We start from the raw sequence: 26,305 nt of genomic DNA on the forward strand, positions 1-26,305 counted from the left end.
CACAGCAAAAGGCTTTACAGAGTCTGCCTGCAGGGGATTCCTTGAGGCTCAAAGTGCCAGGCAGCATAAACCGGTATTTGCGCGAGTACCAGCGAGAGGGTATCCAATTCCTTTTCCGGCAGTATGCTCTCAAGCAGGGTGCCATTCTGGCAGATGACATGGGCCTTGGCAAGGTTGGTTCTGATCTGCATGACACCACGCAGAGCACAGTCAATTGATCAACAGCTCGTTTCTTTCCAATGACATGTTGCAAAAATCTGTCTTCCTTTCCTGTACACTGGAGAAAGGGCCACATGCAGTTAAAGGCTCCCCAATTTTATCTGCTGTTTGGTATTGCTGCAGACGGTGCAGACCATCGGCTTTGTTGCTGCAATTCTCGGCAAGACCGGCACAAGTGCTGACCTGCAGCCTGCCCCTGCTGATGCCAATTCCAGGTCATCCTTCACATCAGTCCCTCCTCCATTTGATGTGTACTTGATCATGTCAAGTCTGAATGGCTACGCGCATGTAAGCCGTCAGCAATGCTTCCATATAGTATCATGCTGAAAGAACTGATTGTCTGCATGCAGGCAGAAGCTGATCCTTATTGTGGCTCCCAGTTCTGTGCTGACAAACTGGCAACGAGAGTTCTCCACGTGGGGTGCCTTCCGTGTGGGCATCTATCATGGATCTGCTGAAAGCAGGGCAGCAGCTGTTCAAAGCATCCTGCATGGGACGGCAGAAATCATGCTCACAACTTATGACACATTCAGGTACAGAATCGCGCAGGAATGCACATTGCTTTGTTTCAAAGCTGTTGGGGATTCATCAAGTCACGCTGATATCAAATATGTGCTGTTCAGGATCAACATCGACCGACTGCAGGAGATTGACTGGCATGTTGCCATATTTGACGAGGCTCACAAACTCAAAAACAAGAGGGTGAGCACAAAGAACGACAATATCAGCACCTATGGGGCAGCCACTTCCTTGCGCACAAAGCGTCGTTACGGGCTGACAGGCACTGCCATGCAGGTAAAATCTCAACTTACTTGTTGGATTGCCTTATCCACGCCATCATGCATTTCTGCATCAGTGGACTCTGATTCTGTGCAAGTGTTGTACGCCCATTACTACAGAGCCCGATGCTGTGGGGGTCCAGTGGGTTGTAGCCCAAGTCCAAATCGAGATGTCCAAACTCTGTGCTGAGGATGCAAAGCGAGAGCAGCCTCACGGATCCATGAAATTCAGGAATGTAATGAATTTAATACAAGATCCATGCGCGTACCAGCCTAGTCTTGATGTGACATGCATACTGCGCAGAATGACTATCAAGAGCTGTGGTCCCTGCTGCACTGGGCAAATCCGTTAAAGATGGGAGCGTGGGATCAGTTCCTGGAGCACTATGTCAATCCCATGAAACAGGGCCAGAAACGTGACTGCACTGATCTGCAGCTGGCCAAGGTGGGCTTTGCACATGCCCACTTCTTTCTTGCAGTGTCTTCACATCTGCACTAGCGGTGCTGCTTCTCATTGCAGTGGTTCTTACCTGGCCTGTCAATTTGTGCACGAGCAGGCTCAGATGATGAGGCATGCTGTGATATCAATCCTGCTGAAGTTTTGCATGTCATCTTGCAATCCTGTGCATGCACAAGCAGGCTCAGAAGAGGCAGGCATGCCGTGCTTTCAGTCCCGCTCAAGTGCTGCATGTCATGTCAGAAAGCTGTTTGTGCGGAGCAGGCTCAGAAGAGGCAGGTACAGCTGGACAAGCTGCTGAAGTGCTTCTTGCTGCGCCGCACAAAGGAGTCCACCATCAAGGACCAGCTGCCCAAGAAGACCGACAACATCGTCTTCTGCAAGCTTGCACCCCTGCAGATGCGCGCCTACAGGCAAGCTCCCAGTCATGCCCTCCTCCTTTCAGTCTTATCTGCTGGTGCTGCCATGGCAAATTCTGGCAGCATTTGCACTTGGAAAGAGGTGCAGATGCAGGCTATGCCTCTGAAGGGATCTTGATGCTGCCTGAAGCAAGCGCATGCTGCATCTCGCATATCTTCTGTGGTGCAGGGTAATCCCCCAAAGTAAACAGTCGCAGCACCTTGCCACACACCCACTTCTGTTTGACCATTTCCGTCGTAAAAGGAGAAGTGAGCCATTTGCTGTGATGCAGGACTATCCCTCATTTTGTGAGGGGTCGCGGCACGTTGCCAACAAGCCATCTCTGTCGAGAGATGAACTTAAAGCTGTTTTAATTAGGTGATAGAGTGAGGAATGTGTTGCATGCAGGCGGGTGCTGAACACCCCAGACTTCCAGCTGCTGGTGCGAGCAGAGGAGACATGCGACTGCGCCAGTGGTGAGATGCGCGCCAAGTGCTGCTACACCGAAGCCTGCCCTGACCAGGGTGGCGTGCTGTGGCCCCACTTCCACCTCTGCACCTGCGACAACATCTATGACGAATTTGACAATCCAAAGGTGAGTCATTCTTTTTGAGGAAGCTGTGAACCGGCCAGTCAGTGAGCAAATTACCCAGTGAAGTGTATCAACATCGACACTGCCTCCATTCGTGAAACTAAGTCTCCACTGATGAAAGCAATCTTGGCTTGGCAGCTCTCTCTAGTGACTTGCTCAGGAGACTCCATTTGCACTCTTAAGCTTGCACTCGTCCATTTGGTGAGTAGGGCTGAATGTGTGCTTGGGAGGGACTGAATTGTGGCTGCACCGAAGGTGTGATTTGACAGCGTTCCTGGCCATGCCTGCCATGCAGGGCTGCAAGCGGCACAGGCCGAATGGGTGTGAGTATGGACGGCTGCGCTGCCCTTACTGCCTGGTGCTGCCCTGCCTCACCATCCTGCAGAAGATCGCCAACCACCTGGAACTCATCAAGGGTAACATCTACTGCTTGTAATAATCTTATACCAAATCCACAGCATGTTGTGTCTAGACTCACTATCCTTCACCACCTCCATCTGCACACTCACTGCAGTCTGTCGCTCAGTGCCCGTGTCTTTGTGGTGTGCATTCACTGTGTTTGCAAGAGTACGCTCCACTTCCGACTCATGATGTTCATTCGGCAGCTTGACGTCAATCGATCTGAATGATAGGCCCCTCTGGGATTATTTCTGAAGGACGAAAGCGAGGTTGTTGCCTGGCCAAACAAAATACAGGAGTCACTAAAAAGTCTTTCTGCCTTGGGCCGCGCAGTTGATCCGGCAGTTGTAGCCTGGCCAGAACAAATACAGGAGTCACTAAAACGTCATTCTGCCTTCCGGCGGACAGGGCGGTGACTGAGGACGATTGGGCGCTGCAGTTTGCAGTCTCCCCCAATGTACTTTAAATATAAAAGATGAACTGCTATTGTGGCCGCGCAGTGGACCCAGCGGACAGGGCGGTGACAGAGGACGAGTGGGCGCTGCCGCGCGCGAGGGAGCTGGCGCAGATGGTGTTTGGAGAGGACCTGGAGGCGGCCGGGGGGGACACCCTGGACCGGAATTGGCTGCATGTGTCCAGCAGCGCGCACTGCGGCAAGATGGCCGCCCTCGAGCAGCTGCTGCAGCTCTGGTCCTCCGCCGGCAACAACAAGGTGCTGCCCCGGCCCTATATGTCTCTATTATTTAATTTCATGATAAGCTTGGATTCAGACACCCTTGGTGAATTCCGGCCACGGGGGAAAGCCCTCTCATTTGCACTTTTCTCTCGTGAAACAGGCGCTGGTCCCCTTGGTATGGCAATGCCGGCTGGTGAATGTTGAAGACACCAGTATGGACTGCATAGGAGGAGAAATGAGGCATTGTGCATTTGCGAGCCTGCATACACGATCAAATAATGCCATGAATCGCAGCGAATTGCAGCCATGCAATGCTACAGAGATGCGCTTTGTTACCTTATCAAACCCTCACAGTACACATCTTGAAGACCACGGATGAATGGCGCAAAGCATGGCAACGCACCACTAGAGGTGATGGGGCAGCATGCGCGCAGGTGCTGCTTTTTTCGCACAGCGTGAAAATGTTAAATATTATAGAGCAGCTGCTGGTGAGGGCCGGCTACAACTACGCGCGCCTGGACGGCTCCACCAAACGCGAGGAGCGGCAGGCCCTCTGCGACGGGTTCAACCAGTCCCCCTCAGTGTTCCTCTTCCTCATCTCCACCACCGCCGGCGGCCTGGGCCTCAACCTCACCGCCGCCAACAAGTGAGCTCGAATTCCAATGATTTGTCTAAGTTACTGGGATTCCTGGACATGCTCTGAAAAAGACCATGGAATAGTGTACCGTGCAATGTACCGATGTTTCTGTTCCTGCCAAAGTGTGAGACATCCTGCATGGTGCAGCTTGAGGGTATCAGGAAAGTGATGCTGGCAGCAACAGGAACCTTGCATTATGTGAGAAGAAATTATAAGGGGCACTGCAAGACCTCACGCTGTACGCCAGGATCCTGCTGCTGTCAGTAACATTGCAATGACTGCATGCGGGCAGAAGGGAGGTCTAAGTTAGTGTTCCGCTGTCTATGACGCTCATTGAGCTGGCTGCTGTCGCATGCAGGGTGGTGATCATCGACCCGTCGTGGAATCCCAGCCACGATCTGCAGGCGCAGGACCGGGCCTTCCGGATCGGCCAGCGCCGCGACGTCGCAGTCTATCGCCTCATCGCTGCAGGCATGCATTTTCATACCCAGTAATCTGAGTGCTTCTATGCCCCAGCCAGGCCTGTCTTTGCATTTCCGCCTTTCCTATCATGTAGTCTCATCTGTAGCAGGTCAAGTTGGCACCTGAGGGGTCCTGCGATTGCATGCAATTTCCCACCCCAGTGTCATGTGGCAACTTGAAAGAACGCCAAGGAGCAGGCGTCCTCTTTCTTTACTCACCCCTGAACCTGCAATACGTTGAACCCAAGTACCCTGAACCCCTGTAACCACTTGCAAGGACTTGGTCCTCCCAGTCATGCCTCCCAAAGAAATGGTGATGAAATCATGGCTTTGTTGCAGGCACGCTGGAGGAGATGATTTATACGCGCCAGGTGTACAAGCAGCAGCAGTCCGCTGTGGCCACTGAGGGCAGCAAGGAGACGCGCTACTTCTACGGTGAACCATCCCCTCTGGCATGCATTCCTGCCTCTCCTCAAGCTGCCATTTCATAGACCTGTATTGCACTGCCCTCGCTCTGGCAGGCACTAGTCCACTGAGGCCATTCTGCAACAGCTAACGGCATCCGGAGCAGCTCTTTTGTCATCTCAAGATCTCAATGCATGGCATAGATGATCTTGTTCGTGCAAACGATTCTGTTTCAAGTGTTTGGTCAGCTGTTTGCTGCCTCTCGGGGTGAGAATTGAGCATCAGATCAGCCCTAGTTTGGATGGAAGCGATGATCAAGACGATCTGCAATGAACTGACTGTTGAGGTGGGGCACTTGTGCACAGGTGTTCAGGGCGATAAGGGGAACAAGGGGGAGCTGTTTGGCATCACCAACCTGTTCAGGGAGACGGCCGACAAAGTCAACGCGCATGACATTTTTGACCAGGAGCGGCAGCCCACACGCTACCGCATCCAGCAGTGCGACCCGGCAGACATGGGTAACGCCCCTCTCTCCTTCATGCATGCAGAGTGTGTGTGCATGCAACCGCCATAATTTGCTGGCTATTGGCTGAGAGGGGACTTGGAAGGCCATACAGCAATGCTGGTAGGCATGACTGGCATGACTGCTTTGTCGCGGGTATCTCTGAAACGCATTTGGCGGACTGGCTGGAAATTACTACTGCATGCAGCAATTGTCCACTGCAGGTTTGATCGGATATGTCTGGGCTGATACACGTGTGTATGAGAATCTCCGTGTGGACCATATTTCAAGTGGAAAGCCAGCAGCACGGCAGAGCAATGGCCTGTAGCACGGAGATGAGAGAGTGCTTCCACCTTCCTTACTTTCCTTGAAATGCTGTTAAAAAATACAGACCGGCCCGGAGTGGACTGGATGAGGTAACACCTGTATCTCCCTTGAAGGTGCTGGGGAGAATGCGGGTGTCCGGGGAGCGCCGGACGAGGCAGCAGCAGAGGTTGTGGATGAGATCAAGGTGGAGGACGCAGGACTGCAGCAGCTGGCGCAGCGCATACAAGCCGAGGCCCTGGGGCTGCAGGAAGAGGAGGGTGGCTCCGCTGCTCCTCTGCCTGTGGAAGACTGCGAGCTGGACCAGCTGAATGTGCGCTCCCTTGACATGCTCTTGAATCCTAATAATCCATAGCCTTTGTGCTCTTCCAGTCGCACTGACACCTGGCTCACTTTCACGTCCACCCTTGCATTCTTGTGCTCCAGGCAAGTCATCACCCCTTTATCTATTTGCCAGGATGCCTTGCGAAGCGTGTCAAATGCCTGAAAGAAATGCTTTGACAGAAATCAATCACCAAGGTGACTCCTTTGGCTGAGTGTCCTTGGCACATAGAGTCCAGATCTGCTGGAGCGTGTCCTCCTGTTGAGGTATAATCTTGCTGTCAGCTGGCTGCTCTTGTGTAGTACTGGCATCAACATAACGCATGGAAGGAAGCTTCCTCCTTGAGGCAAAGACCAAATATGAAAATTTTGTGTGCTGTGGGGCAAAAAGTAGCAAAGATCAAGATTTTGTGTGCTGTGGGCCGGCCAACAGAAGATGGGTGCGATGGGGATTCACGCGCATGACCGGCTGCTCGGGGGCACCAAGAGGGACCGGCTTTTGGCGCGCAGCGCAGAGCTGAAGCACGCCAAAGAGCTGGAAGAGGAGCCTCCAGAGCCGGCCGCCTTCACCACTGCCGCGCTCGGCGGTTCCCCCGGCCCCAGCGGATTGACTGCTGCTCAGGCCAACAAGCGGTTGCAGAAATACGGAGGTGGGATAATCCTGTCAAATGCTGCATCTGACAAGTGTCTCAATCTCTGAGCTTTGCAGATCATCTGTCAAGCATTGTGCAAACACTCTTCCAGCTACAAAAGTGCTCTGACATTGACTAAGTTCTCGGTTGTACAGCTCCTGACAACATGGATGCTGACTGGTCCGTGCGCTAAAATGCAGGTGACTCACCAACTGCCAACGGGGCAGAGGTGAGCAGGATCATGTCGGAGCTGGAGTCTCTGGCAGCCTGGAAGGGCGCTGATGTGGCAGCCATGGCGCGAAAGCTCACGGCAATGAGCGCCGAGCAGCGCACGCAGCTGCGGAAGGAGTATGCGACTGCGGAGCACGGCCTAATGTCAGTGCCGGGCTGGAGCAAGCTCTACAGCCCTTGATCAACTGGGTGCTTGCGGCTGTCACAATGCATGCTTGATCATGCATGGAAAATCAGTTAACACTGAACGCACCCCAATGATCAATAAACAGCCGTAGTCTGAACTAGTTACAGAACGTGTCATATTCCTCCGGGGCTGGTGCATGCATCAAAGCATTGGTGCACTCTGAATCGAGCACAGCTCTGTAGGTTACAAAGTACATATGTTTGACACTGTATAATATCTGTAGGGATGTAACTCTTGAATTTCGAAATTGTTGTTGACTTATGGAAAGCATGCAATTATGGGTGGTGACATGGACTTGATCAGGCAACCGACGGGTGCAGGATTTCTGACCACCCTGAATCTGATGCACCGATTGTGATCGCAATTCTCCGTCGATGCCTTTCTCGATGATATCTATCCCACCCTGAATGTTGTCCACAGTCCTACGGAACTTCATCCCGTCGCCATGACCTTGTTTCTGTCGTCCAAGGATCACACTGCTGACGGGTGCCTTGTCCGATGAGGGCCAGATCGAGACCATCTCTCACTGTCGCTCGAAGCTACCCATCGAGCAGGATGGTGTGGTGTATCGTGGCAGCTCTAGTGCTCGCCTGTGCACGAGTGCAGGGGCAGGTAGGAGCTGGAGACATATCAGCTGGAGCTGGTACACTTAATGTGGGATTGCCCCCAGCCCCGCCACCATCACCACCTGCAGGTGCTCAATCTGGGTTCCCATAAATTATTTAGAAAATGTCAGCTACTTTCTCACCCCAGGGGATGGATAAATTCTCTATGGACTGTACTGCAACTCTCACTGAGGCAGTTTGAGAGCTCTATCTTACAGTTGTCTCTCTGTTGCAGGGAGATCGCCATCTCCACCTCCCTTGCCCAGTCCTCCGCTGCCGCCTTCACCCAAGCTGCCTTCCCCTCCCTCCCAAGGTGAGACACTGAGCTTCGGCTTCTTGAAATGTCTTAACAGTCACCTGTCATTTTTCTGAAGGATCCTTACCTATAGTATTTGTGTGTACATCAGCTCTGTGCAATTGCAGAAGGGAGCATTGCACATTGTGGGAGCCGCAGCTACTGATCACAAGTCTTTGCCATGGCTGCAGCACACCAGGGGAACTTGACTGGCGCGGGCTCTCAGGATGCGGGCGCCGCCCCTCTGGTGTCCTTAGTCTCTCAGCTGCCACCGGCATATGAGGCGCGTTCCCCCAGACAGACAGACGGGAGACTCAAGATCCACAAAATCCCCAGAATCCTGCCATGTCATGTCCGTGTAGTCCACACTATGGCAGGTTGGCTGGACGCTCTGTTGCGAGCGCTGGAAAGGGCATCGCAGTACATACGATCAGGCAAGTTTTTGGCGCATCATGCACTGTATGGGGCTTTCCAAAATATGAAAGGGATCTTGTGCAGCAGGTTGTCCAATCCCCCAGCCCGCCCCTTTCCGCAGTCAGCGGCCCGGTGCCGGCGCTGCCCGCGCGGCCGCCACTGCCAGAATTCACCCCTACGCCGTCGGCTGCGCCTCCTGTGCTGTCGGCCCCGGCCTTCAACCTCACCACAGGTGTCACAGATGCCACCTTTTAGTGTATGTAGGATGTCTTCAAGCATCCCTCTTTTGCACATCATGTATTAGGTTGCCCCCTTCAAGAGGTTATCCGAAGCCTTAGGCCTGATAAGTACATATGCAGAATCTAGCACCCCGGCTGAAGTTGATGCCTGGAGAGCTATAAGCTCCCTGGTCTGTATCGTAGCTGAGCCTTTCATGAGCCAAGCCCGTCGAAATTTGTATGTGTAACAATCCGGCGGTGTGACAACAGGGCTACCCCAGGAGTCCACCCCTGCCTCACCCCATCCAGCACCTGCTCGCAGCTCACAGCAGCCGCCCAGCAGCCCTCCTCCCCCGCCGCCGCCTTCCCCTCCTTCTGTGCCGCCACCACCGGTGAGTTGAGCCCATGCTGCAGATAAATGCGCGTGACCCAGCCAGGAGCAAATCCCAGTCGACACAGTATCGGACGCAAGCATGCACATGCAGCTTGCTGGGTGACCAGTGCTGCGACAATGATTTTCAATAGAATCTTCAAATTTCGCATGTGCGATAAAGGGCACGGCATGTGGCGGGTAAAATTCCGCTGATCTGCAGATGCACCGTCCCTATCCGGACTGGGGAGCGTGCCTGATAGAAGAAAGTCTGCAGCCGCCAGCTGAAGTTGCTGGAAATGCAGCTGAACATCTAAGCGATCCATGAGTTTCTGAGTTTGATCTGATATGAGTTCCTGGAATCCCAAAACCTGATCCGATCCAGAAAAGTGTCCCATTTCTGGTTCCCGGCATGGCATGCAGGCAGAAGGACCGCGATTGGCGCCGCCGCCGCCCTACACATCTCCCCCACCCTCGCCGCCGCCGTCGCCGCCCCCCGCAGTCCCCCCACCGCCGCCACCGGCAATTCCCCCTCCGCCACCGCCACCACCGCAGGGGCCCACGCAGGGGCCGTCATACGCGCAGACACCGAGCGCCAGCAGCCCAAGCGTTGGGACTATCGGCTAGTTGGGGAATGCCCTTCAGACCGGATGCATGTGCACAAAATGGCAGATCTAGATCGCAATACCGCGGAGTATGTTGACAGTCGCATTGGACAGCGGCATCAGAGGGCTTGCAAGTGGAAAACAACCTAACAGTTTGATCTCTTGTCTCAGAAGGTTAAACACAGCACAGCTGGCCAGCCGGCCTACGGCTTGCGTCTGTTCTAATCAACTTCATGGCAGGAAGCATGCTAGGGGTTGGGCTTGACTTAGGAGCTTCCAGGTGGTCCTGTGTCTGGAAGTGGAGCAGCAGTTATCAGGAGCTCAGCTTCCTGAGAGCCACACCCCAAGATCTCAAAGATTCTCTTTCCTGATCAGTTTAAAGAATCAACCCAATTCAACCAACCCACATTGAAAGCCCCGTTGGGAAAGTAATTTGCTGTTCCCTGTCTATTCGATCACCTCCTTGCCGATCCAAGAAAGTGATATGTGTTGGGGTAAAGAAAGGAAGGCCAGATCAGGCTACAGCTAACTAGCCTGATCTGCGGCAGATGTTTTTCCTAGGGTAGTTTTAAATTCCGCCACGAGGCGGTTTAGCAAGGCCGAATTTATCGTTGTCCGCCATTCCGCCGGGTAAAAACCCTGGCGAAAACAGGTTTTCCCTGGTTTAATCGCTCTAAAACCCGAATATCGGGCGAAATTGGCGGTTTGGAGTCGGTGCAATTTTTTTTCGTCCGCCATTTGTGGCGGGCTTCGCCCGCCCCAAACATTTCCTTCCGCCCCATTTTTGGCCCGAATTATTTTAATTCCGACACATTGACGGTATACCGCCACTAAAAAAACACTGGTTAGCTGTCCCTAGGGAATTTCTAAGTACCAGAAACCGTAAATCTGCGGAATTCTACGGGAACTCTATCTCAGCCTGAGCTGTCCTCCATCAGCCGCTGGGGGCTTCACTTTCTGTAAAGCGCGGCACTTGATTGTGGATAAAATCCAACTATGATGATCCTTGGAAAAGCTCAGACTAACATATGCATAGTGAGATGCCCCACACGGCTGCATCGGAGGACAGCTTGTACACAGAAACATGCACCATCCTTGAGGAGGTCACAGGTTTCGTTGAGGGCAGCTAAAGGTGAGCACCCCAGTGAACAGTTCGATTTGACTGGGGGATTTGCGTTTCAAGTGGACAGCATAGTACGGAATGATGTACGATGGCAGTGAACGGACATATTAAATATCCATTCACAGGCCAACTTGTGGACAAGCAAGATTTCATTGTGACGTCAATGTTCTTTGAGATGTCTCTTAGTAGCGCTCGACCGTCGCTGCTTTAATCGTAAATTAAGCTGGAGTCTTGGGTTGCCAGGCAAAGATGACCGTGGGTACCGCTTCGAGGAGCAGCAGTACACAGCCGATCAGAGCACCTCCATGCCCGAGGTTCAGACTGGAGATGAGGTGAGGACACGCAAGCTTTTGATTCCAGAGATCTCTTACCTTTGGACAGGCTTAGATCAGCATCAAGCTAAGGCCACTAATGAGATAGCATCAATGAGGGGGGAATCTGACATTAGATGCATGCAAACACAGCAGCCTGGCTACCCGGGGCCTCCACCCATGTACCCACAGCAGCAGTACTACCAGGGCTACCCCTCCTATCCGCCCTACCCGGCGCCCCAGCAGGAGGCCAGATCTGGCGGCAGCTGGTTTGGTCCATTCATCTGGATCGCCATCGGCGCCGTGCTCGCCACGATCTACACCAAAGTCACCAGCTTCATGCAGAACCCCCAGGCCGCGCAGGCCCGCATGATGAGCTGGGTGAGCGCTGCACCCCTTTTCAAGCATAGATTTGTCCAGTATTGCAACAATCGCCACTGTCCAGACTAATCTGTGGGCCCCCACTGGCTGTCTCTTTTGCTTTCCTTGCCCTACGGTGATCTACTGAACTTTCACTGCTGCTGTTTATCCTCCATTCTTCATTTGCGCTCTTAAGGACAACAATGTCTACCATTGGTGAGCACTTGTAGCTTGTGCTAATTTCTGCAGGCAATGGAGCAGGCCATGAACCAGGGGGGGAAGGGTGGTGGTGCACCGGGGGCTCCGCCGCCCTTCCCAAACATGAACGGCGGTGGTGCTCCCGGCTTTGGCTTCCCACCCATGCCGCCTGGCTTTGGCAGCAGCGGCCCTGCAAGCGGCCAGACATTTGACACCACCGCCAAGGCAGTGGGTGAGACTCACCAGCCCTCCACCTTCCTCATGCTCTGTACCTTTCCTCATGCACTACTGTGCGTTGTATGCCAGCAGCAAGCATCCTGCTTACCTCCTCAGATGGCAGCCAGTGCAGCCAGCAGCAAGCATAGACACTTCCCTCATAGCAGACAGCAGGCATTGGGTCTGCAGCGATTGCCAGCTGCTCAAGGAAGGTTGGACTTGGCAGGGGTCTTGCATCTCACATAGCAGGAAATGGAAGTTTTCTGGGTCGTGCAAATGATGACAGCCTGACTCAATTGCTTAAAACAAAGTACACTCAGTAGAATACAACCCAATTTGCTGGTCTTTGCATCTGGGCTGGTCCATGCAGACCGTCAGCCGGCGGCGGCAGCAGACAGGGCGGCGGCAGGCGAGGCGGCCACGGGTTCCAGCGCGGAGCCGCCGAGGGGCGCGCGCTTCGAGGAACTGAAGGCGCAGAGCTCTGGCAGACGGCGCGCCGACAAACCCAAACGCGCTGCCTTCAAAGACGTGGTGCGCCCCTTTCTCGAAGACTTCGGGAGCATGGACTGACCTAACAGTACTTGTGGCGCGCCCAGGCATTGCTCTGTTGGTCGGCCGGGGTGTGCTGTGTACATGGGAACATGAGTGGAGGACAGAGCAAGCGGTGGTGGAGCTCAAGTGGAGCAACTGCTTGCGGGTGTCTCATGGAAGCTGAGACAAGCATGGTTGTTGCAGGATGAGGATGAGGAGGAGGCGAGCACGAGCGAATCCAATGGTGCCAACGCCGTAGCCGGCGACGTCAGGCAAGCAGAGGTGAGTTATGACTGGCATGCCGAGGAAATTCCTCATAAAACAAAGTCCTCCCAGTCTGCATCGCCGCATGTATAAGCTTCTGGGCAATACCACTTATGCAGCTGCTAAGATCAAAAATCTAATCTGTGCACCTGCTTCCATTTGTCAGGAGACAGTTTGGGTATTTCTTGCTGGCCTCAACATTGATCCCATGCATCACACATGACACATACACTGCACAACTGGCAGGTGGTGGGTGAGGGGTCCCAGGCGGGGGCGAGCTCGGAGGGCGGGGGCAGCAAGTTCACAGTGGACCTGCTGGACCAATTCTTCAAGGACCCCAACATGCAGCAGCTGCTGTACAAGTACCTGCCGGAGCCCATGCGCAACCCGCAGACCTTTGAGTGGATGCTGCAGAACCCCGAGTACCGCAAGCAGCTCGAGGCCATGATGGAGCAGCAGGTGACGAACAATCGAAATTTGAGCTTTGATAGGAAATATGAATTTGAATTTCATTGCGGCGATACTGCACTTAACAGTGCGGCAGTCATCTGCATGCTCGTTGTGGTGCCACAGTCAGCAGACGGGCTGCATGCAGGACTGCTGATTGGCCGACATGCTGAGCCTTTTCTGGCGGGAAGCAGTTGGTCATGCCGGAGTTGTTGGGGTGGGAGTGTTCATCCTTGAGAATAGCCAAATTTTTTTGGCTTACTTCAACAGGACTTGTAACTGGCTGAGTGTCTCACTGTATTTCGTTGGTCATGGGACCAAGGCGAGACTGTTCATTTGTTGAAGCTAGCTGCATTTCCTGGTGCTGTTCTGACGGGTTCTGTCTGTATCGCGAATGCTTGCAGGGCATGAACCTGGACCCGAACATGATGAGCATGATGAAGGACATGGACAGCAGCGAGATGAACAAGCAGCTGGAGACGCTGGGCCTGAGCCCCAGCGAGGTCATCAACAAGATCATGGCCGAGCCAGAACTGGCAGCCGCCTTTCAGAAGCCCAAGGTCATGCAGGCCATCATGGAGTCCCAGTCCAACCCCCTCGCCATTATGAACTACCAGGACGACCCAGACGTCATGCTGGTGCGCCCACCCTGCCACTGCCACTTCCCCTTGTTCTAGGAGTCTGTCTCTTTGATCTGGAGCGGACGCTGGGGCACAAGTGAAGACACAAGGAAAATTGCGAGCATGCAACCAGTTTGTCGATAGGTTTGGTTGTGCGTTGGCTGCAAGCAGTATCTTATTACAGAGTCATTGTTTCTTGTCAGTTTTCACATTTGTGATGTTGGAAGCTGGGGAGATAATTGCTGACATTCACATCTTGCGATTCGTTGACCTCACTGCTCGCTATCAATTGTAATGGCCTGAAAAGCAAAATCTCGCGTACGAAGTGCAGGTGTTTGAGAAGATGGCCAAGCTGTTCCCTCAGACGGCGGGGGGAATGCCACCGATGCAATGAGCCCAGCGCGGATGCCGGAAGGAAGCAATGGATGAGGATTCTGAAATGAGAAGCAGTCTGGCTAAGTAGGCATAATCTGGGATGCTTGATGTGGGGTCAGTCGCGGCACCCGTAAAGGAATCCCTGTCCCCTTTGATGATGATACTGGCTGTGTTTTCAGTTGGACCAGTTTGCAAGCTTGTAAGCAAATCAGAACAGAGCTTGCCTTCAGACGTGTCGACACTCATCACATCACATGCACAGAAATCATGAAGGTATAACAGACCGGATGTGTCTGGATCCTCGAATTAGAATTTTGCAATGATTGTGGCAGACACTGTCACGACTTGGTTACATGATTTGTTTGGCATGCTTGGCAGAGTGTCCTTGGACGTGCCCAGGGCCCTTTCAGAAGATGTCGAATGCTCGCATGTACGACCTGCTTCATCGGATCAAGGGTGACATGACTTCAGAATGATCACCGACACATGCATCAATATACCTATCTCGCTGGCACCAGCAAATTGGCAAACTCCTGTACTTAAGTTGGCAAGCTTGGCAAGACTTACCAGGCAAGTTGTTGAAATGATTACTGCCTTGCAAGACATGAACACCACGTACTTAAACAGTGCACTCGAGCTCCTTGCATTTCGGCTACCAGGATATCAAGTTCTGTCTCATCCTCTTGGGATTTCTTGGGGTTCCCTATGTTCAGCATCTTTCTTGAAGCCTTTAGACGCTTTGGAGCAGCCCAAGACGCAATCATTGCTGCACCTTACACGTGTGCATCCAGGCCATGAAGATAGATAATTTAATTCATATACACAAGACCGATACAGCCCACGGTTCCAGCCGGTACAGCAGCATGGCAATGATCACAAGAGCCCTCAGAGCTCCAGTCTTAATCATTGAGGTGTCTTATGAGGCTTCTTTGAACCTCGTGGAGTTCTTGAGATTCACGCCACTCACTGTTTCAGATCACGAGGCAACAGCAGCACCGCTGCCCCCACCTACAGAGCAACCAGAACACCACGCAATTTGGACAGAAATGATGCATACATACAGGGCACAGGCTCTGGGCCGGTGCAGACACAGCCACTACTGATCACACGAGGCCCCAGAGCTCCAGGCGCCCGATCTCAAACTCCTCGCTGCTGGCCAGGCAGGGGCTGCCGAAAGTGTCGCTGTCACCGCTGCTGCCAAACTCCAGATCCCCATTCAGGCACAGCGCGTAGTGCGGCGCGCCCCCCAGCGCCAGGCAGTCCCCCCGGCCAAACTGGAAGAAATCGTTGCGCGCCACCGCCATCCGCTTCTGATGCCACGGCCACATCACCGCCTTGGGCTGCACCGGAAATCCCACAGTACGTCAGGGCTCTGATGACTAATGGAGTGTGTGATTGTCTAGTGGTCTGCATTGTCACTTGTGGTTGTGATTCCTGCAGGCACTCCCCTGTGTTGTTTACTTCGCGATAGTGGCGGCCTCCCATGCTCCTTTCAGACAGCAAGACACAGGCACAGCATTTACCGACCTCGATGGAGATGTTCTGGAAATCACTGAGAGTGCTCTTTGAATAGACTGATGGGCAGCAGACACAAATGGGCAGGGGGGCACAGCAAGATGGCCGCGCACAGCAGTACAAGGACGGCAACGTGCATGCCAGTGTGGACTCAATTGCGCAATGTGATCATCACCTGGAGCTGGAAGACAAAGCACTCCCCAGTGCCGTAGTACCGCGGCGCAACTCGCCAGCTCTCAGTTGTGAAGCAGCCAAACACGTGCTGATTGCGGTCCCTCACCACCAGAATGCTCGGCCCCACCTCGGATCGCCTATACACAAAGCCATCCCTACCTCTTCAGACACACATGATAGGAACCTGTACACGATGCACATGGGTGCAATCATGAGAGGAGCACTGCAGCAAAGTCATGTTGCGAGAGGGTGACAGCCGGCTTGTGTGAGATGTCAGCAGGAGCTGACCTGTACAAGGTCTGCAGGCTGATGCCGTCTCGTGCTGTGCTGTACAAGAGGTTCCATCGTCGCCAGCGGTGTCTCAGGGGCAGCGCCAGCACAAGGGCCCTCACATCCTGGTCTGACAGCAGCGCTGACTCCTCATCAAGCTCTGGCATGAAGTCGCCTGCACGAGAACATTATTCAGTCATTCCCATGCGTTGCAGGTTGTGATCCAACACTCCTTAGCACTCGAGGCAGGGCCTTATGACAGTAGACCTCAAGTATTCCCCTAGGCCAAGGGTAAGCTCCATTGGGCTAATAATAATTCTCAAAATAGCGTTTCAATGGTAGAACATCACCTCGATGAGAGCAACATCGAAGGACAAGACTTTCAAAGGTATAGTAGGAAAAGGCATGCACTTTGAAAATACTAGTACTGTCCGTGAGGAGCATATAGCATCTGTGGTCAATTCTTACCATCACAAAGTGGCGTCGGTTCAACCTCCTCTTCTGGTGAAGAGCTGGAGCTTGCTAGATTTTGGTCAGTCCAACTGCTCAGAATATGGGCACCGTCTCGCTGCTGTGTGTACGGCACTCCTGCGGGATTGTGATTGACAATGTGCGCACTATCTAAATGCTGTGGTCTCGTCTGAGCACTGGCCCCTGCTCTTTTCCATTCTGTTATGACGTATCCCTCGTCGTCGATCACAGAGTTGTGTGCACGCCCTGGGTGCACGCAGCCCATGTGACCCGGATCTGATTGTGCCTCGTTTTGGTGCAAGAACTCGCTGACAGCGGTAAACGGCTGGGAGAGTAGCTGCAAGGCACCACTACGCATGCTCGACGTCACTGTGTTTGCCCAGTCAAAGGGACCTGTTGCGTAATGAGGCAGCAGCAAAGGTCCTGTGATGCTGCTCATTTCATTACGACAAAGGCCAAGGTTGTACGTTGGGCATCCCGAACGTGGGTCCTTAATGCATTCTGTTCTTCTTTGCGCTTACTAAGAAGTACGTGAGGGCAATCACCCGGAAGCACCCCAGGAAGCCAGGAATTTCTGCCAGGTGGACACAACTTCTGCAATAAGTAATAATAATAACTTCTGCAATAATAATAATCTTTGTGAGTGGCGAACCCAGAGCCCAGAGGGCCATAGGGCATACACAGGTCCGTCTGCAGCGCTCCCGGCTAGCCGGGGCATCAGTATGATACTAGTATATATGCACAGGCTTGCAGCCTGCAAGCCACCTTTCCTCGACTCACCAGGCGCTGGCTTGAGGAGGCGTGATGTTTTCTATCATACAGCCAAAGCTCTCTTGTTGCAAAATGAGCGGTATCTTACAGGCAGCTGCGCCGCACATGCATGCGTGGCACAATGGCATGCACTGCATGGCATGAGTGATCAATGAAGTTCATGAACCGGGTGATCACGGACCGGGTTTACCAACTTGGATGACTCATGAGTTGCACTGCAGTCAGCTGATTATCATGATATGCTTATTAAATTGATCATATCAATCATGACAGAGTTGATCAATTCATGAGGCATGCCACCGGGCAAGGCGGGCCCGGGAACCAGTCGACCAGCACCGTGCCAGCCGGTGGTAAGCTGGCTAGCCGATGTCACATGGTACCGTACGGTACGGTACCACATTCCACTTGCACGGACAGAGATCTAGCCGTGCAGCTCATGCCGTGAGTTTGGCGAGCTCAAGGATGTTCATGCGAGGATGAAACTGTTGATCGTCACCTGCCCATTACCATAGCTGTGACAAATCAGCCAGCAGTTGCTCCTGACCTACTTTGCAGCCAGCCAAATCTGGTCCAGTATGCAAAAGGCTGCTCCATGAACTCCGTATGCGCGCAAGGTGCCTATCTTATCAGATTTGCTGGAATTGGCACTGCATTTGGTTGCATTGTGCCCCTTGACGCATGGCCACGAGCCAATCGCAGCAGCTGATAAGCCTGTACCATGATCTCATGCCTGCTCTTTCAGTACAAGCTCCAGGACCTACCTAGCAGGTCCACCTGTACATTGTGTGGGTAAGATGCAGCCCATGAAGTGCTCAACGTGGTCAACGAATCACATGTGTGAGAAGCAAGCACACTCGCAGTGATTCAAGCATTTGCAAACCTGCAGCATGCTGCACAGCAATAAAAGGCAACAAGTGCTGCAAGCATCATCAGGACATCTAAACTGTACCGCTCCTGCCATCAGATCATCCATTAGCCCCTTACATTATGAACTCTTGACCACTACATGCAGGTCAGAAGTGAGATTTGTCATGTGAGAAATTCACAGGACCATCAGTGAGTTGCCTCAAGCGGAGGTGAACTTGGTCACAGCCTTGGTGCCCTCAGACACAGCGTGCTTGGCCAGCTCGCCGGGCAGGATGAGGCGCACAGCGGTCTGGATCTCGCGAGAGGTCACTGTGGGCTTCTTGTTGTAGCGGGCCAGCTGGGCAGTCTCAGTGGCAATCTTCTCGAAAATGTCGGTGATGAAAGAGTTGAGGATGGAGATGGCCCTGGAAGAGATACCAGTGTCGGGGTGCACCTGCGACATTACGACAATACTTGAGTTAATTGTGCAGCTCAGTCCTGTAGGTTGTTCGGGTCATCGTGGGTTTTGTTTATAGTTGCTCACATCCCTAAAAATTGACTTCCTGGAGGAAAGACCGATCGAGCCCACATCTATGTGTCTCCTCGTCTGGTTGGACAAGTAAGTGAGATTGAAAGACCTTGGCCATCATCGTGGAATTCACTACTGCTCATCAGACTTCACAATTGCGTTCAGCTGCTGGGAGACTATATGTGGACATGATATCGCCGAAAAACAGGCGCGTTCTTCGCATGTTTACAGTCAAAGTCATCTCAACTACTTTATTCTGCTCGTCACTTGCAAGACTGACCACCCCATGCTATGCAGGTCGAGACGCTACATGGAATATCTTGTTGCTATTGAGACTGCCAATGCATGTAAGTAAGTATTTCCTACCTGCTTCAGGACCTTGTAGATGTAGATCTTGAAGGACTCGACCTTGGCCTTGCTCTTTCTCTTGCCACCGGTCTTGGCGGTCTTGGCGACCTTCTTGGCAGGCTTCTTCTCTGCCTTGGGCGCCATGATTCCTTCTTTGCTGTCGTGGGGTAGCGCGTTGCTGGAGATGTTGTGTTGTGAGACCTCAGTTCGAATTTGAGCAGTTTCAAGTCTTCAGCCTTGGCTCTATTTCGCCAATGGCAAATGCCATGTGTTTGAGACGTTTAAACATATCTTAGAGCTGGCGAAACACCCAAGCATCACGTGCCACTGTCACATCAAACTTTCCTGCAGAGACACAGTCTGTGCTGTCTGAAGGAAGCAAAAGTACTCTGTAATAGCGCTTCTGACAGCATTTTGACGCTCACGAGCTGTTTCTGGGTTTTTGAGGAGGACCCAAGTATGTAAGTCCTAGGCACATCGAACACTTTATTCCTCCAAGCTGATGTAGAGTCTTGCTGAACGAACAAGAAGGCTTTTTCATTAACCTGGGTCGTGAACATTACATTTCAGCTGTGGCCGCTGTGGGTGTGACAACTATTTGCCCAGTCAAGCATCACCACCTAGCCGGCCTGAACGCTAGCAAGCAACATAAAAATGGGCACACCCTTGACATCTGGAGAGGAAGATATCAGGAAAGACCCACAGGCATCACCCAAAAGCTTGCAAGAGCCGCAAAACGGGCGTTCAGGGGACAAAGAAGGAGGCATGCCAGAAGGTGCTGAAATAAGCGGGCAGACAGAGGAGGGAAGCGCGAGCCAAACAGAGAGGCTGGCGAGGGACAGCTTAGACGACTCGGTGGTTGTAAAGGATTTAGACACGGGCAGGGCCATCAATGTACTGAAGGTAAGGTTCAAGATGTTGAGAACGATCGATTGATTCTGTGCACCTGCCGCTGCGGCAGCGCTTTTGCTCTCTTGGCTCTAATATGATCATGGAATAATTCATACATAGTGTTGTTTGAGCTTCGACGGATGTTGCTGTCCCTGGTGAACCCTTGCAAAGCTCTGAGCTGGAAAGCGGAAATGGGACCATCAGGTTGACACAGACATCGAAAGCATACATTTTAGAATAATATACCAGGATTTTCATGACTTTGCCTGCAGAAATACACCATCCGGGACCTCAATACTGGGCAGCTCTTCGTGGTGGACGCAGAACCTGCAACAGCTTCGGAGGCAGCGTCAGAGCCAGGTTCACCGAAGACTGCCCCCAACAAGCTGGTGACAGATGTTTCTTCTGGCAGAGAGATGAGCATGGAGGAGTTTGATCGCGCGCTGGGACTGCACACAGCACTCGAGGTGACCATTGCACTCTTTGTCTTGTCAAGGGTCCCTCCCAGATGTCATGGCATCAGATGTCATGGCATCATCCTCCATTCTGCTCAGGGCTGTCCTGATGCGCTTACAGAACGATGCTTTTATTTGCCTCAAGGACAGAAGTAAGCATTGTGCTGTGGCATCAGAGCTTCAATGTGCTTCCTGCAGGCAGCGCGCAAGAAGTTCAGGGAAGATGGCATGAATAGATCAATGTCTGGCTCCTCTGAGGGGAGTGGGCCTGCCAGATCGTACGTCCACTTAATATATTGGACCTCAGATTCACCAGTGAAACCCTGTGGTGCTCTGTTTTAGATAATCTTTCAAAACCTTCTTGAGTGCATTACTAGCTTACCAATGCGGTGTTGCCCAGCCTGCGATTGATGTCCAAGCCCTGTGAGCCTCAGCGCACGGCCTGAGCAGGTGTACATTTTTCTGTGCGTCGTACAACGATGGCTGCAGTGGAAGACTCCCAAGATCAACCTCCCGACACTATTTGTGCAGGGGCGAGAATGGGAGCGCGGCGGGAGACAAGAAGAAGTCGGCCACCGGCTGGCTCAAGCGGCGTTTCTTCAGCGGCAGCAGGAGCCGTCTTGGTCCTCCGCGCAACAGCAGCGGCATCGAATCTGACGACAGCACTGTCTCCAACTCACCCTCACACGCGGTGCGTGACCACCATTTCGTTGTTCCCCTCAAGTGTTTGAAGCTCATGCATGTCATGTGCCTGGTCATGCACATGCGCTACTGGCCTGGCCAGCACAATGACACCTTTGTCAACATAATTATGGGTGCACTGAAAAGTGCAGCAGGCATATAAAGTGTCCCAGAAGGAACCCCACGGCCTGCAAAGCATGTGTGCACGCTTGAAGATTCTGTCGGCGTCTGTGCAACAAGGGACATGTCCAAATGGAATCGCCCCTTCACCTGTCTTCACCTGCCCAATGGCTTATGGGGCATGTGTGTGGGCGATGCAGATGGATACAGGGTCATCCTTCAGCCGGATGGACAGCGGCCCTGCCTCCCCCTCAGGGCGCGGCCCGGACAAGCCGGTGAAGGTGCAGGCGCACTCCAAGCTGGTCAAGGAGCTGACTCACCTCTGCGTCATCCAGGAGCTCAATGCGCACAACGGTGCGGCTACTGCCTGCATTACTATACCGGCCCTCTTCACAATAGTGTTGGGGGGTCCCTAATCTGATGATGGCCCCGGCTGGCGGGGGGCGGTACAAATATCGAGCTCTGTGCCCACGGTTGATTGGGTCTGGCGAGTCCAACAAGGGGTAGGGTTGTGGCAGTCTTGTCTGCAGGACGTACCTTGCCTTTTGGCAGGAAAAGAGTGTAATAATATTAATACTAGTAATAATAGTCTGAGCAGTCCACAGTTGTGGCCCTGCTCTGCACCGATAGCATGACTGCTCATGTACCTCTGACACCCTAGAACCCTGCTGGTCTCTGTAGGCATGCATGGGTCTGGGAGGGGCTGCTCTGGGCTCCTGTGCATGCATGGGAAGGAAAGTGTCAGGTGCATCATGGTCGGTGGATTTGGGGCATAAGGCCTGGTGTGTTGTGCAGGCGTGATATGGACGATGAAGTTCAGCAAGAATGGGAAATACTTGGCCAGTGCCGGCCAGGACGCAGCAGTGAGGGTGTGGGAGGTCTGCCTCAACCGAGGGGAGACTGAAAACGCAGAGGAGGGGCCCAGGGGTGCAGCCAATGGGGACTCAGGTCCGCAACCACAACCCTGCATCACATCACTTGCTTTCCTCGTCAGAGCCCTTCCCAAACATCCCACTGACCGATGGGCACAAGCCATCAGCAATGCAACCCTGCTTCGGATTAGTCGCAGACTGAGCTAGGTCATTTTGCGCAATCTTTGCACATACACACGGGTGCTTTCATGCTTTGTGTCAGGAAAGCAGCTCTTGGATGCTCTAGTTGTCTGATCAATGGCCCGGCTGCAACGCATTTTCATGTGTTCAATCTGCGCGAGTGCGAGCTCATGTTGTGCACTGACGACTGCAGGGGATGATGGGGCATCCACGAGCGCGCCGGACCTGGACTGTCCAGTGCTGCGCGTGGCGCCCTACAGGACCTTTGCAGGCCACACAGCGGACGTGCTGGATCTGGCATGGTCCAAGTCACAGTTCCTGCTCACGGCCTCCATGGACAAGACTGTGCGGCTGTGGCACATTAGCATGGATGACTGCCTCAGAGTCTTCAAGTAAGATGCTCTCCTGAGAGTGCATACAGGGCCTTTCTGCATGTCACTGTGGGCACTTTTAGAGCACTGGAGCAGCTTGCAGGGGCCGCTGTCATGCCTCTTGTCGGCCAGTGTAAATTTGCAATACGATCAGTAATTGTTTGGTCATGCATCGCAGGCATACGGACTTTGTCACATCATTGGACTTCCACCCCGTAGATGACAAGTACTTCATCAGCGGCTCCATCGATGGCAAGGTATCCTTTCTGGACCTCATAGGAAATCTGGTGGCTGAAATGTCCTTCTACATGGGCAGCACCATGTCTGGAACACTTGTGTCATTGCCATAACTCATTGCCGTTTGTTACCACGCTTTGTGCATGTGTGCACGCGGGGCATTTTTAGAATGTGGTGTGCATATATGTGGATGATCGCACATGTTACAGAGATGGAGATGGGCAGTGCCAGCGTTCTCCTACATGGACGTGCACGCTGGCACACGTGCTGTTACTGATCTTTGCTACCCTATATCGTGTGCACTCATGATGCGCATGCAAGGGTGCTGACATGGCGGGCCCCTGTGTGCGCAGGTGCGGGTGTGGAACATTCCGGAGCAGCGGGTGGTGGACTGGGCGGACGTGCACGAGATGGTCACGGCGACTGCGTTCGCGCCGGACGGGCGCCGCGCAGTGGTGGGCACGATGAAGGGCCGCTGCCGCTTCTACCAGTGCGAGCCCAGCTTCAAGCTCGAGTACCAGGCCCAGATCGGTGCGCCCCCCTCTGTTTTCCTCACCCACAAAGGTGTCATATCAGGGGGGTTCTAAGGACTACATTATATTGGTCTTTAGTACCCCCTGGTCATATAAATCGCCCGATGGCACTCTGGGAAAGACCCGCTGTAGCTGCAGGCCTTCATCTTGGCCCTCTGCATCTCTTGTCCCACACGCGATTTGCGCATGTTTAGATCTTGAAGAGAATGGTGGGCTTGGGAAAAGCTGGCCAGTTTGGTGAACTGGTGCCAGGAGTAAGGGGCACATTGTAGCTGCGTTTTGCTGTGGGCTGTGTTGGCGATGCAGCACTCTATGGATCAGTGCTTAGTCGAGAGCTGACATGCGGTGGCCGGGCTGCGCAGATGTGAAGAATCGGCGCGGCAACACGTCACGCGGGCGCAAGATCACGGGGATGCAGTTCATGCCCAAGGACCCCTCCCAGCTGCTCATCACCTCCAACGACTCCCGCGTCCGCCTCTACGACGGTGAGCCTCCTGTCCTGCAAACTGCAAGCATTGCCGCCTGCGATCTGTTGGCAAAAGTCCTCTGATTATCCTCAGTTGTATGCACAGCAATTGGACTGAACTTGGCGCATGCCTGGGTCACAAGCGCATCTTGAATTTCAGACTGAAGTCACCCTGTGAGCGTGACCCCTGGAAGAAATCATCTGCAGCCGTACTTGTGAGACATGCAGCCTCTTCCTGTGCCCCAAATGCGCTGTTGGCCATTTGTGGCTGGAGCAGCGTGCCTGAGGCTGCCTGGTGCCGGCGCGCAGGGTTCACGCTGCGCACCAAGTACAAGGGCCACCACAACCGCAACACGCAGATCCGCGGAACCTTCTCTTCGGACGGTGCCTTCCTGATCTGCGGCTCGGACGACGGCTGGGTCTACGTGTGGACCACCGGAGCTGACGAGGACAAGGCCGCCGTGCAGGTGACTCACCCGCGCATTATCCTGAGTGTCCTAGTGACATTGACAAAGGTTGATGGATTAGAGAATAGGGCATAGAGAAATGGTGTATAAACCTTAGGTGTTGAGGGGCGATGACTGGTCGAAATAGTACAAAGTAAATTTCAATATAAAATCCCATGCATGATCTGGCAGTGGCGCCTGCCCGTTGCTGGAGGGGCAAGCCGAACCTGGCATCGGCTGCAGGTACCAACTCTCCTTTGAATGCGTGTCTGGGGCCTGATATTGGGTTTGTTCAAGCAGTGCTGCGGGCTGAGTTCCCTGGCTGTGGCTTGATGCTATGTCCAGCCTGGTTCTCATAATGCAGAAGGGGCCTCCTGCAAGTATGCCTCCCTCAAAAGCATGGATCTCAGTGGCTGGCATGCCTACCTTCCCAAATGGATGCCTGCTGTGGATTAGGCATGCCAGTTCAAACGAAGGCAGTTGATCTTCAACAAGAAAGCTGCATCTGCCACTGCCCAGCCTAGCATGCCCTGTGAGTGCTCTGGCCCTGACAAATACTGTGTTGCTGTCACGCAGGAGAAGAGCGCGTCGTACGAGTGCTTCCACGCTCACAACGACATTGTCACCGTGGCGCTGTTTGCCCCAAAGACTGCGCGCCGCGTGCACCGCATCCCCTCGCGTGGCAGCAACGCACCTGCCAAGGTGTGCTCATTGTTCTGCAGTATCCTTCAGAAAGTAATGTTGATGCTGCAGGTGCGAGGTACGCATCAGCGCAGCCATGTGGTTTGCTTCTAGTGTTCCCCTGCTTCATCCTGGGCAGATCAGTATGTAAATTCAAGCCCGTTTGTCTGCTCGTCCACTGTCAGCACTGCTTTGTAGGCGGGTTACTGTGCTCGTGTCCTGCCCTGCCTCCTCTCTGCCCCTGCTTTCTAGGAAGAGTATGCTGAGTGCGGGAGTGTAACCATTGAGGACCGGTGAGGATTTAAGGATTGTCTTAGCACAGGGGCCTGCTGAGAGCCTGGCTTAGCTATGTCTAAGATGTAGTTGAAAGCTCTTGTTCAGCTTTTCAACAGAAGCTTCCAATGCTTGAGCTGAACAGAATGTGCACCTCCAATAAATTTCGTTCAGCTACAACTTCGGAAATGGCCTTTCTGTGCTGTCAGCTGCTATAGCATCAAACTCTGCTGATTGGGTGGGGTGAGGGGTGCAGGTGGGTGTGGTGGAGCAGCTAAATAGGCTGGGATTGAGAGGCAAGCTGTCCAAGGAGCAGGAGGAGGACGCTGCGCGCGTGGGAGAGGCGGCTGTGCGCTCAGAGCGCGCGTTAGGCCAGGTCATCCTCACGGCAGGCTACAACGGCGAGATTAAGGTGTTTGAGAACTTGGGGGCCCCCCACTGGCTGCACTGCAGCTGACAGAGCGGCCGGTGCTGATGTCAGCTGCCGTGACCAGAGCGGCCGGTAGAAGTATATGGGCGGCATCAGAGAAGAATGGCGTTTGGATGACACTGTATCTTGTTGGGAAGAGGATTGGAAGCCCGGGTCCTTTGCAACTGAGGATAGCTTCTTGTGTGCCCCGGAGCGGCAGCATGTGTTTCTGGTGTGGGAGGAGCAAATCAAAGCAAGTCGAGAAAACATAGGTGGTCTGGTGTTGTGACTGACGTCCGAGACTGACAAGTGCCATGCAGCGCTTGTTCCAGAACAAGAGGGAAACATTGGCCCATGGTACTGTAGAATTCTATCATAACAGATCCACAGGGACGTATTAAACGTTCGTACTTCTCTGAGCTCAATGCAGCAGCAATGGCACTTAGTCATATTCACATGTGAGAACGAATGTTGCAAGCAAAGTATGTTGCATATAGCACAGGGACGCACTTGGCCAATCATCAACTAATTAATCTGACGGCAATTAACTCTAGCTTGTGCTTACAGGTGAGCTACGTTGACAGATGTTATGT

At 53.3% G+C, this 26,305-nt stretch overlaps 6 protein-coding genes across 6 annotated transcripts; 4 read left to right on the plus strand and 2 right to left on the minus strand.

Moving 5' to 3' along the window:
- Positions 1–47: 47 nt before the first annotated feature.
- Positions 48–5,598, plus strand: COCSUDRAFT_20093 (hypothetical protein; the record flags this gene model as incomplete). The annotated part of the gene is made up of 14 exons (XM_005643640.1): positions 48–173; positions 343–434; positions 570–752; positions 843–1,014; positions 1,303–1,443; positions 1,720–1,879; positions 2,283–2,449; positions 2,775–2,862; positions 3,346–3,557; positions 3,956–4,167; positions 4,517–4,648; positions 4,818–4,819; positions 4,959–5,054; positions 5,390–5,598. Coding segments are annotated over 14 exons (1,992 nt in total), but the record flags the coding sequence as incomplete, so codon positions are not given.
- Positions 5,599–8,302: 2,704 nt separating this feature from the next.
- Positions 8,303–9,750, plus strand: COCSUDRAFT_59637 (hypothetical protein; the record flags this gene model as incomplete). The annotated part of the gene is made up of 4 exons (XM_005643641.1): positions 8,303–8,473; positions 8,623–8,767; positions 9,024–9,145; positions 9,547–9,750. The coding sequence occupies 4 exons, from the start codon at positions 8,303–8,305 to the stop codon at positions 9,748–9,750; spliced, it is 642 nt and encodes a 213-aa protein (XP_005643698.1).
- Positions 9,751–10,768: 1,018 nt separating this feature from the next.
- Positions 10,769–14,307, plus strand: COCSUDRAFT_59638 (hypothetical protein; the record flags this gene model as incomplete). The annotated part of the gene is made up of 9 exons (XM_005643642.1): positions 10,769–10,838; positions 11,095–11,183; positions 11,316–11,543; positions 11,772–11,952; positions 12,307–12,467; positions 12,672–12,749; positions 12,978–13,190; positions 13,583–13,816; positions 14,293–14,307. 9 exons carry the CDS (start codon positions 10,769–10,771, stop codon positions 14,305–14,307), a joined length of 1,269 nt encoding a protein of 422 aa, XP_005643699.1.
- A 969-nt stretch (positions 14,308–15,276) lies between these two features.
- COCSUDRAFT_20013 (TLD-domain-containing protein) lies at positions 15,277–16,299 on the minus strand (the record flags this gene model as incomplete). Its single annotated transcript, XM_005643643.1, has 3 exons — positions 15,277–15,513; positions 15,864–15,999; positions 16,151–16,299. 3 exons carry the CDS (start codon positions 16,297–16,299, stop codon positions 15,277–15,279), a joined length of 522 nt encoding a protein of 173 aa, XP_005643700.1.
- Positions 16,300–18,440: 2,141 nt separating this feature from the next.
- On the minus strand, positions 18,441–19,241 carry COCSUDRAFT_19942 (histone-fold-containing protein; the record flags this gene model as incomplete). The annotated part of the gene is made up of 2 exons (XM_005643644.1): positions 18,441–18,674; positions 19,116–19,241. The coding sequence occupies 2 exons, from the start codon at positions 19,239–19,241 to the stop codon at positions 18,441–18,443; spliced, it is 360 nt and encodes a 119-aa protein (XP_005643701.1).
- Positions 19,242–19,474: 233 nt separating this feature from the next.
- On the plus strand, positions 19,475–25,760 carry COCSUDRAFT_31379 (WD40 repeat-like protein; the record flags this gene model as incomplete). The annotated part of the gene is made up of 11 exons (XM_005643645.1): positions 19,475–20,000; positions 20,261–20,455; positions 21,517–21,598; positions 22,040–22,171; positions 22,535–22,688; positions 22,846–22,924; positions 23,258–23,435; positions 23,800–23,933; positions 24,191–24,364; positions 24,887–25,028; positions 25,663–25,760. The coding sequence occupies exons 1-11, from the start codon at positions 19,752–19,754 to the stop codon at positions 25,758–25,760; spliced, it is 1,617 nt and encodes a 538-aa protein (XP_005643702.1). The 5' UTR covers positions 19,475–19,751.
- Positions 25,761–26,305: the final 545 nt, after the last annotated feature.

Source organism: Coccomyxa subellipsoidea, assembly GCF_000258705.1.
Source record: "Coccomyxa subellipsoidea C-169, whole genome shotgun sequence".
Lineage (NCBI taxonomy): Eukaryota > Viridiplantae > Chlorophyta > Trebouxiophyceae > Coccomyxaceae > Coccomyxa > Coccomyxa subellipsoidea.